Source organism: Telmatherina bonti, assembly GCF_933228915.1.
Source record: "Telmatherina bonti genome assembly, chromosome: 12".
Lineage (NCBI taxonomy): Eukaryota > Metazoa > Chordata > Actinopteri > Atheriniformes > Telmatherinidae > Telmatherina > Telmatherina bonti.
The window spans coordinates 25,269,665-25,280,347 of record NC_136610.1 but is presented as its reverse complement, the minus strand read 5'-3'; the positions used below and the strand labels follow the sequence as shown (position 1 = coordinate 25,280,347).

General features: G+C 39.9%; 2 protein-coding genes across 2 annotated transcripts; one reads left to right on the top strand and one right to left on the bottom strand.

Annotated features, from left to right (window-relative positions):
* Positions 1 to 1,650: 1,650 nt before the first annotated feature.
* Positions 1,651 to 3,668, bottom strand: mif (macrophage migration inhibitory factor). The gene is made up of 3 exons (XM_079250398.1): positions 3,479 to 3,668; positions 2,157 to 2,329; positions 1,651 to 2,014 (listed from the first exon to the last, which is right to left on the bottom strand). The coding sequence occupies exons 1-3, from the start codon at positions 3,584 to 3,586 to the stop codon at positions 1,948 to 1,950; spliced, it is 348 nt and encodes a 115-aa protein (XP_079106524.1). The 5' UTR covers positions 3,587 to 3,668; the 3' UTR covers positions 1,651 to 1,947.
* Positions 3,669 to 5,202: 1,534 nt separating this feature from the next.
* On the top strand, positions 5,203 to 9,968 carry LOC306762866 (uncharacterized protein). The gene is made up of 5 exons (XM_079249500.1): positions 5,203 to 5,342; positions 5,779 to 6,134; positions 7,153 to 7,436; positions 8,554 to 8,665; positions 8,772 to 9,968. The coding sequence occupies exons 2-5, from the start codon at positions 5,825 to 5,827 to the stop codon at positions 9,806 to 9,808; spliced, it is 1,743 nt and encodes a 580-aa protein (XP_079105626.1). The 5' UTR covers positions 5,203 to 5,342; positions 5,779 to 5,824; the 3' UTR covers positions 9,809 to 9,968.
* Positions 9,969 to 10,683: the final 715 nt, after the last annotated feature.

The following is a 10,683-nucleotide window of genomic DNA, read 5'->3' as shown; positions in this document are numbered from 1 at the left end:
CCAGAACAAGTTAACAGAGCATTCATAAAAAAAAAAAGGTGCAAGCACCTTTATACCTCCTAGGAATATAATTTTTATAAGGTTGCAGGTTCAATCCCCTGTAATGAGATTTAGTGTTTATCTTTAAATAATACTGTACATATATTTTTTATATAATGTAAATAAATATATCTTTAGAGTAAATATTGTGAGATGTTGCATTTTCTATATTATTTTGATAATAGTAAAATTTCCTAGACAAGTGAAAATTTTTTTGAGGCTTCTGAAAAATTAATGGCATTCAATAATAATTTAAAAAACAGTTTTTAAGCATTTATTAAGGTATTGGGCAAATAAGAAATTACTCAAAGCTTTCACAGACATTTGCACATATGAACAAAGCACTTGATACTTGAGTTTTATTTATTTGTTTGTTTTTTATGTTGCATTTTTGTCAGGTGCTTTGAGTGATTTTTATCTGTGCCTGCCTGTGTCCAAGTCTAACTTAATTTTAATAGGCTTCAATAGACAATTTCCATGTCCATTCACATCTATTCACATGGATATTGTCAATTTCATAGACAAAATCTATATGTCTAACCACATTACTCTTTTTTTATCCACAAGTTTACTAAATAAAGAGTATGTCCCAAGATTATGTATATATATTTACAACATAGCAACAGTAGTTTTGTTGTGGTCTGTTTGAAACATGTTTATAATATCCAAAGCAGCCTGATACATAATACAATGACGGTGCTAAATATGATTCCGTTTTTCTACATATAATTATTCAATATAAGACAAAGTTGATGTAGAAAAATAAAAACAACAAAATTAATTCAGCTGTGTTAAATGCAAACTATTAAACATAAAACACATCAATTTGATCCTTCCCGGGTAAATACGAAGAAATATACTGAGAAGACTAAATAGTAATATAGAGAATAAACAGAACAAAACGTAAAGATCCCTTTTACTTTTCGTGACAAAAAATATTTTCAGACAAAAAAAAAAAAAAAAAAAAAAACTTCCCGCACTTCCCGCGGCGCATGTCAATGACGTCTACATCAAGTTGGCGGGAAGATATGCTCTGCTGTGATTGGTCATCATGTTGGCAGGCGTCCACATAAACTAGTCATATCAGATGAAACTCGACAAGACCCTGGTTGCTCTTTCAAATTTGTACATGAAGTAATTCCTGTCTACTGCAAAAGGTTTTCTACTATAAAAGGGAAGGGGATTCTTTTAATGACATAATACACTGCAAGAATGTAATTTTCCTTTGTGGTTATTGACGATTTCCTAATTCAGTTAAATTTTTTTACTAATGTCATGTCATGAAACCAATACACTCCAAATCATGTAATCATATAACAACAAATTGTGGGTTTTAAAAGTATTTTAAAGAATACAATCTATGTTTTAAAAAGTAAGTGAACCCACAAAAAATGCTTCCAAAATTGTTGCAAGGCTACACACAATCAGGTCCATGAAACAACATATAAAATGAAAATGCTGACCCCAAACACTGTAAGGTGACTGTCACATACTGCAAAAGCAGACAGCTTGCTTTGACAAGTTCAGCAGCAATGAAAGAAACAAAGCGTTCATGTTATCATTTACACAATCTTGTATTGTGTAAATGTATTGTTTCTGTGACTGTTGTCTTTTTTTCCTGTGGTTTTATTCAATGAATCAAGAAGCCCATATAATTTATCAGCTCTTTGATAGACGAGAGACCACCAAGGAAACAGATTCATTAATGATCTTCAAGGTCTACTTTATTGCTTGAAAATAGGGAAAGATCAGAGAGGAAAGCTAAAGGGTCACATTGCTTTTAAGACAGCCATACAGTATTTCAGAATCTTTTTTGAAGTGTCTTTGCTTTTTGTTTAATCCGTTCTAAGCTCGTACGTGTAGGAAAATACTGGAATGATCTTCAATTTCGGAGCGTTGGCCTCCACCTCAACCAAACGTAGTGTTGTTCCAGGCCACGTTGGCTGCATCCATGTCTACAAAGTTAACATACATCCTGAAACAGAGAAATAGGTTAATGAGGGTTGATCTCAATTGTGAACAGTGATGTCCAAGTCTGTAGGTTTCTGTCAATGTGCTTAATTTTCCATCAGGTATTATTTTATAAATACATGCAGGACAATGCCAGGATTTGCTACCTGTCAGGAGAGATGCCCAGGTGTTTGTTGAGCAGTCCACACAGGAGTTTAGAGTACTGCTTGTTGTGAGCACCGCTAATCTTGCCAATGCTGTGGAGGGAGCAGAGTGCACAGGGGTCTCCTTTTCCTCCAAACATCATCATTTGGTCGGGGTTGACATGAACAGCAATGTACTGGTATACAAAAGACAAAAGCACATAAGTAGAGTTAGCCCTAACTAGAAAAATGAGAAACGAAAGGTCAGTCACAACATTATAAAAAGGTTGTTATAAGGATATGGGCGTTTTTATTTATGCCTCCAAATTTATCTATCGAAACCACCAAAAAGATGTAGTCTTTTAACATTATTAAAATCTTGTCATTGTAGTGACTGACTTGCAGTACTGTAGCTTCATTTTAAATGGAGGTCTTCATATGCACTTTTGGCATGCCTTTGTGTTTTATCTGTGTCTTTGTGGTTAATATTGCATGGTTTTATCTCTGTTTAAGCCATGTTACAAGTTTGCCTCTGTTATTTTTATGTATAATTTGTTTCCCATTGTGATCTAAGTATTTTTCTGAGACAGACAGACACTGAGACCAGACAGACAGACAGATAGACACACACACATACACATACATATACATATATATATATATATATATATATATATATATATATATACATATATATATATACACACACATACATATACATATATATATATGTATATATATATATGTATATGTATGTGTGTGTGTGTGTATATATATATATATATATATATATATATATATATATATATATATATATATATATATATATATGTATGTATATATATATAATACCTATGTTAACCATAACAAATGAACTTTTATGGGATCTGGTACCAAAGGATTTGTCATTTGGTCCCTTGAGCACAAGCAAAAGGTCATTTGACCTGTACAAGTTTAATTATATCCAGGTTAATTCATTTAATGAAACACGAGGTAGTTTATTCATTGAAGTCATGCATTGTTGTACAATGAAACAAAACCTAATGGGTTGTTTTTGCCTTTTTTTTTTTTAAATACTAGAAGAGTTACTGAAACCTGTGTATTATAAAGAGGACATGACCGAATAATCATCTACCTATGCGGACTTTTCACAATTATGACTTTGTTTCCATAATTGCACAAGGCGATGGTGATGTAGCAGATATGCATATTATACTGTAGCACTTATGCTTCATCTGCTGGTCAGAAGCTGCGCATTGAAAATGAAAAAAATTTATAAGAATGTCGGATAGCGTTTTATTGCGTGCAAACCAAACGTGGGCCTGCACGATGCACATTAGGCCTACCTGTGCAGGCTTGCCCATTGCCTTGGCCAGCTCCTCCGTAGCCTCCGACAGCAGAGCCGCTGGTACGTCGCTTTTGGCCACGTTAGTGTTCACCACAAACATCGGCATGATTGCTGGCTTTCTTCTCCTGCTCAAGCTGCAGAAACGTCAATGTGCCCACAGACGGAAGCAGACGCGACAGATGCCTCTTCTTTTTTGTAAACAGTTATGTTGTAAATTGACCACAGCGCCCCCTTCCTTCACAGATTGTACAAAAAAAAAAAAAAAAAAAAAAAAAAGATGTGACACTGTGAAGTTAAAACACTTTCTTTGTTTAATGCAATTAAAACTTCAAATTTTCTGCATTGACAGTGGATGTATGAAATACGTTTAAAAAAAACTCTTTTGAAAAAAAAAACATCTTCAAGATGATGTTCACAAATGAAAAAATGACAGAAAATAACCACAAAGACTGGACGAACTATTTATTTTTCATTATTTCATTATTTTCATTCATTCATTCATTATCTGAACCGCTTAATCAAATTCAGGGTCGCAGGGAAGCTGGAGCCTTTCCCAGCCGGCTCTGGGCGAAAGGCAGGGTACACCCTGGACAGCTCGCCAGTCCATCGTAGGGCCATTTCACTATTTAGGATTTGCATATTTATAGTGATGTTTGTACTCATTTTGGTCTTTTTTGTCAATTTTTTGTCTGAAACAGTGTGTTTAGTTCCAGATTAAACATTTGGTCTCAGTGAGATCACCTGTAAAATGTTTATTATTATTATTATTATTATTATTATTATTATTATTATTATTATTACTTTCTCTTTCTGTTTGTGATTTTTTTTTTTTAATTTATGGTAACTTTTGTCTTCTAATTTTTATTGTCTTTGTTTTGTTAAGTCTTTATGGCAATTTTTACATAATTAGTTGTTTAACACCTTTATTCAAATGTTGCATCTTTGTCATCCTGTTATTTTTTTTTACATTTGTGGGGGTTTTTTCCAACTCATTTTGAAAGTCTTCTGCATCTTTCTGAAATGTGACCAGAAGCCCTCTGACCTATTTATTTCAATTCTTATTATTATCTCTGTCAATTTTGTGTTTTTGTTTTATTATTTTATTTATTTTTATTTTGGTGTTTCCAATAGTCAATTTTGGCATGAGACTGTGATTGTGTTTTAACTTTAACAAAGAATGTTTTGTCCAAACTTGTGTCACACCTAAGTCTATATGGCATCAAATTGACCTTCAGTTACACCATTGACAAATGTGTGGCTGCAAAACTTCAGCCACATATAAAAAAAAGGAACATCATATAAATCTACATTCTCTTTAGAGCTCCGGGTCATATTGGTGCTTAATGAAATTTGCAACTTAGGTCAAAACAAGTTTATGATGATACATGCTGAAATCCGTTTATTTTTGTGAAAAGTGGTGTATGATCATTTAGCAAATCATTATTGCTGTTTCTTTTTCTTTTTCTTTTTTTTTTTTTTACATTGACTATGTTATGTGTCGGAGTTACATGTATATACATTTAGTTGTCCCTGTATTTTTCGGCCCATTTTTCCACACAGAAATACGTGTGGTTAAATCAGTTTCTAGTATTTTCATGGGTGCGGCTGCGCTTCACAGTAGGGTAATTACGGTACTGGGCATGCGCAGTGTTGTCTAGCATCAGACGCGGCGGAGGAGGCGAGAAGGAAAACAGAGGCAGCAGGAGAGAGAAAGAGGCGAGAGAAGTTGGACGGCGTTTCCTTTGGTTATTGTTTCTCTTTCGTCTTAAACAGCAATGCTCCTCCGTAAACCGTAATATCATCCGGGTTATCTTTATTTTATGTCTAATAAGTTTCGTCTACGGATTTTCATCTAAGAGAAGGTGCGTGTTCAGAGCTGAATTAGCCAGGCAGCTAGCACTTCAACCTTCCAGGCTCTTTTGCTGCTCCAGTTATAAATATCTGCACGGAGATCAATGCTACAAGTTTCCCATCAAGCTAACTTGACTCATATTGTGTGTTTAATATTCATTGAACCATAGTATCGCCATTGTGTTAGCGTATTGAAATTTATCGGAGAGGTAAAGTTAATATACATTGTAATATGGGGTAAATTACACATACGTTCTCTAAAATCTAGCACATTTTATGTTAGATAATATTGAATATAAGTAGCAGCAAGCTAGCTAAGAAAGACACTTGGAATCTGTCTCATTATTATGCATCGTGGATATAAAATTAATTTGATTATTAACTTTTAAGGACATTTGCTGAAAATCTGTGCACACAGAAATTAAGTCCATGCTGGCTTCGTTACAGAAAATATCCATCACACCCACAGCTGTGGCAAGAACCTGTTGGCAAGATGATGGAGGAGTCGGTGACCGCGTTTGAGACGCATCTGACGGCTGTCATGGACAGTCTGATCCGCGCCTCGGTGTGTGAAATCAGCAAACTCTTCCAGGAGACGGTGAACGACTATCTGGTGGAGCTGTCTCTCAACAGGAAGGAGAACGAGGCCCTGAAGCTGCGGCTGAGGCTCACGGAGAGCAAGCTGAGGACCGAGCGCAAGTACGGGATGGGCTGGGCGACCAGCCGCCGCAACGCTGGACTGGCGGGGTCAGCAGCGGAGGGTCAAACTGGGGGGCGACAGAAGCGAAAAGTTGACATGGCCCGTAAGGAATTTTCTATTTGGTTGTTAATGATCAAGCATAGCTTTTCCATCAGAGACATATCAATGAAATGTGATCTTATGAGCACATGTTTATGTCTACAACTGTGAATATGGCTAAAACATTTTTCCGCACTGAAGTTATGGTTTGTGTGAAGACACTTGTTTTGTTAGAAACCATCTGGCAAGAGCTGATTTCTTCCTCTCTTCTCCATTCCTCCTCCGCCTCCTCTTCATGATCGCTCCCTCTGTCCTTCACCTCCCCCTCTCCTCTCTTTCCACTGCATTCTGTCCCACCCACTCCTCTGTTTCTTCTCCCTCCCTCCCTTCCTGTCTTGCTCCTCTCCCTCCCCCACCTCCTTCTGTCTCCCTCCTCCCTCCTTCACACTCTCTACTCCTTTCCTCTTCTCCCTGCCCCCACCTCCTCCTCCTCTTGTTCTGCTCTCCTTCATCACGTTGCATACACATACTCCCCCGCCTTCTCTCCTCTCCTCTCCTCTCCTCTCCTGCTTCTCTCTGCCGCCCTCCATAATTACACACTCCCTCTTCACTTCCACTTCTCCTCTCTGTTTCTCCCCTCCCCTATTTTCACCACTTCATTGCATCCATATCTCTCTCCTTCAACATGTCCTCCCTCTACTCCTCATCCCTTCCTCCAACTTCACTTCTTCCTTTCCTCTTTCCTTTCTGTCACATGCTCTTCTCTTCTTCCTGCTCTCTTGCTTGTCCTTCTACGCCCCCTTCTCCTCACTCGTTCATCATGCTCACTCCTCCTCCACCTGCTTTCTTCCTTCGCTCCATCTCCCCAACCTTTATTCTACTCCTGTTCCCATCTGCCTCTCTAACCTCCTCCTCATCTCCCACCTCTCCATCGTATCTCTCCTTCATCTCTCACTCCTTGCCTTCTAATCATCTCCTCCCACTTCCCTTTCTCCCCCTCGTATTTCATCTGCTGTCTCCCTGTGCCCTCTGTCGTTCCTCCTCCATCCCACCCTTCCTTCATCACTCTCTCTTCTCTACAGGAGGCAAGTCGAAAAAGGGCCCGACAGCAGCCTATGGCAAAGGCTGGCCTGGAGGTGTGTGGGAGGAAGGAGGAGGAGGTGGAAGTGGAGGTGGTGGGGGAGGAGGAAGTGGAAGTGAAGGAGCTCTGAGCATGGGAGCAGGAGGAAGAGGGGGAAAGGAGACCACAGAGATGTACCTAATCCAGTTCCCCCGGGATGAAGAAGAGGGAGGGATGGAGGAGGATGGGGAAGGGGAGGGCAGCCTCAGCGGTGAGGGGGAGGAGACGGCCAACATCAAAGAGGAGGTGAGGGAGACAGGCTTTCTCAGAGGAGGAGTAGGAGGAGAAAGTGGCACAGCAACTCCGAGCTGCTCAGCTGCTTCATATAGAGCGATAAGAAATGTTGGCAGAAACTGAAGCTGTGAGAGTTTAGCTTGTATTTTCCAGCTTTCAAATCGCTCCATAGCTGCAGAAGACAAATTATTTCATATTTGGTTTTCAGAGGAGCCCATCAAGTGGAGCTCAACATCTGAAGTACAGCAAGCTTTTAGTGAAAATACTTTTGGTTGAGGTGAAAAACATAGATGTACACCTCACACCTGTGAAAAATGCTGTGTGAAAGTTATTAGACTCCGTTTGAATGTTTCTGGTCAAGTTATACAGGACCCGTTTTCAACAAGCATCAGGCCTTTTTGGAGCTTTATTAGCAAATATCTGACTCTAAATTTCATAGTGAAAATTCCTTCTGACAATTTTATGTAGGTCAGACTTGTGTAATTTTAACCTTACAATAGATCAGTACAGCTCCACTCCAGAGTCCGCTTAATCTTCCTAAAAATCTTGTACAGATAAACAGCAGTAAAAGTTTAGTGGTAATTCAGCCTTCAACTTTCCATTCCTGTTAACAGCTGTTTCTAAATGAAAAACTGTAAAAACGACCACATGAAAACAGTTTTCTACTGTCTTACAGTCCTCTCCTATTCTTTGGTTATAACCCAAAACTGCTGATTGTTTGTTCAGGGTTTTTAGGACTATTTCAAAGCCTTTTACATTTGAATCACCTGGTGCTGTGAACATGTCATGGCCCTGAAGAGCTGATTCAAGTTAAAGATCTTAGTTAAAGATATCTGACCGATTAGTTCTTTCCTGCTATACAGATGTTTCATTGTGCCATTTTCCATTTATATTCTCTAAAAAAGGTGCTAATCAAACATAAAAAAATTAATTCTAATAAAACAAACAATTCACCGTGACAAAAATGTTATGTTGGGTTCCCAGATTTTTATGTTACTGCAGGTTCATGATATGAGTCTGTAATGAAATTAGTATGTAAATTAAGACGCTGTTTTGACAGATATCACAGTAAATGTATTTATTTTTAGCTTCAGCTGTTTGCCCTTTGACTCTTTGCTTCTCTGTGCAGTTTGCTCAAACAGAGGGCTATCAGCCTGCCTCTCTGCAGCTAATCAAGGATGCTTTGAAGATGGAGCCACCCAACCAGAACCTCCACACTGGCTCCAGAGCGCAGAGTGAAGGTAATGAGCCCAGAGCTCACTGACTGAGAGAGAAGTTGGTGAAATGTTCAGATACAAGTACTGGGTCACACAAACATTGTCCTGCCCCTCTGTTTCTGCTCAGCAGACCTGTCAGATCACCCCCCAACTCTTCATTCTGGACAAACAGAGGAAGAAGACTGGGAGGTGGACTCTACAGAACCATCGGAGGGGGGCATGACTATGGATGAGCTGCAGGGTCTGGAGTCCGCGCTGAGAGCTGAGAGAGGCCGGGAGCAAGCCACCATGACAGCCTCGCCGTGTCACTCGGAGGTGATTAGGGGGAGCGAGAGCAGCCTGGCTCCGAAGTACATTGGTCTTGACGGGATGGAGCAGGAGGGAGAGCTGGAGCCTCTGCCACCCACTCTGCAGAGAGAGGACCAGATAGGCCAAGGCAAAGCGAAAGATGGGGTGATTGCTGGAGGGGCTGGGGGAGCGGAGCTGCGGTTGGGATGGTCGAAGAAGCTGAGAGAAGGCGACGCACCTGCTGTCGTGTCTGTAGAGGATGCAGTGGACCAGACGGAGTCAGAGCAGCTGCCCCAGCTGTCAACTTCAGGGAGTGTTGGGGAGAGCGGAGGGGAAGAGGAAGGCAGTGGAGATCTGCTCCACTTCTGCCCTCAGTGCGGGGGAGGCTTCACATCAGAAGCGGAGCTGGATGAACACCCCTGCCCACTAGGTGGCGTCCATCTACAGAGCAGCGGCTCAGAGGACAGCCTTTTCCCTTGTCCCCACTGTGGCAACACTTTCAGCCACGCTTGGGCTCTGAAGAACCACGAGTGTGCCTGCGCTGCTGAGCGACCTCACTGCTGCGAGATCTGTGGGAAGCGCTTCACACATTCACGATCGCTAGAACGCCATCATCTGGTGCACACTGGTGAAAGGCCGCACCGCTGCCCGCAGTGCGGACGCAGCTTTAGTCGCTTAGGCAATCTGGAACGGCACCAGCGGATCCACACAGGGGAGCGTCCGTACGGTTGTGACGCGTGCGGTAAACGCTTCAGTCGAGTGGAGTACTTAAAGAGACACCAGCTCATACACACCAGTGAAAAAGCAACACTCCAGTGTTCCAACTGCGGGATGAGTTTCAGTGATGTGGAGCACCTGAAGAACCACCAGTGCTTTTAGAGGTTGCGTTAAAAATAAATCTGATAGGACTTGAAAAAGCTGTTTCAGACAGAATTTAGCTGATGAATGTGACTGATATACTGTTATCTTTAGTGGTTTATCTTCAGATAAAGAAGCACATGTGGAGGAGTTTTGATGGAAAGACGTGAGCTGTAAATGTATAGGGGGAAAAGGTCTCAGCCATTTCTTTGTGTATTTGTGCAAAACCTGAACTTATTTATGATGATTATATTGTTTATCATTTTAGCAATAATCAATTCATGTCAAAGGTATTTGCCTTGTTTTTTTTTTTTTAATGATATATTGGCAGTTTTGTATGTTTTGACTGTGTTTTGTATATTTGTGTTTTGGACACACTTATAAAAATAAACAATTCAGTTCATCTTTATGGGCTTTGCAGTCTCGTCTTTACGACAGATACAGTTATTCAGATAATAAAGCATTTGATCATTAATTTCAAGCCAGTAATTAAACATTTAATTTGATGTTTATTGATTAAAAACTTGCGCTGTAGTTTGCATTGCTGCTGCTGCCAGGCAAAGAGCTAAAACTTGTTAACTTTACATTTGTTATGAAACTTGAGTGACTCCAGCTCCTCCAACATTATGTGATGTACCACATCATTATGATGTGGTACATCACATCATAATGATGATTTTATTGTTTTATTTTCTTTGGTACGAAGCTCCCTATGCTGTCGGAATCATTTCTTCCCACTGTAACACATTTAGTGAAGAAAGCCTTTGAGGGATTTTACATATAAAGGATGAGTAGCCATAAGTAGATTCTTGGTACATATTCCATCTTTCTGTCAGGCTGAAGGTATTCCTTATGTGTTCAGATACATTTTCTATAATATTTTACTTTTAAAGCTC

What these genes read in the sequence shown, in the direction of transcription:
- mif (XM_079250398.1), bottom strand. Translation starts at nt 3,586, where the DNA reads ATGCCGATGTTTGTGGTGAACACTAACGTGGCCAAAAGCGACGTACCA. An exon ending in CAATGGGCAAGCCTGCACAG is followed by an intron (nt 2,330 to 3,478) that starts GTAGGCCTAATG and finishes TTTGTATACCAG; the next exon opens with TACATTGCTGTTCATGTCAA. An exon ending in CTGGGCATCTCTCCTGACAG is followed by an intron (nt 2,015 to 2,156) that starts GTAGCAAATCCT and finishes TCTCTGTTTCAG; the next exon opens with GATGTATGTTAACTTTGTAG.
- LOC306762866 (XM_079249500.1), top strand. Translation starts at nt 5,825, where the DNA reads ATGATGGAGGAGTCGGTGACCGCGTTTGAGACGCATCTGACGGCTGTC. An exon ending in CGGCCAACATCAAAGAGGAG is followed by an intron (nt 7,437 to 8,553) that starts GTGAGGGAGACA and finishes TTCTCTGTGCAG; the next exon opens with TTTGCTCAAACAGAGGGCTA. An exon ending in CTCCAGAGCGCAGAGTGAAG is followed by an intron (nt 8,666 to 8,771) that starts GTAATGAGCCCA and finishes TCTGCTCAGCAG; the next exon opens with ACCTGTCAGATCACCCCCCA.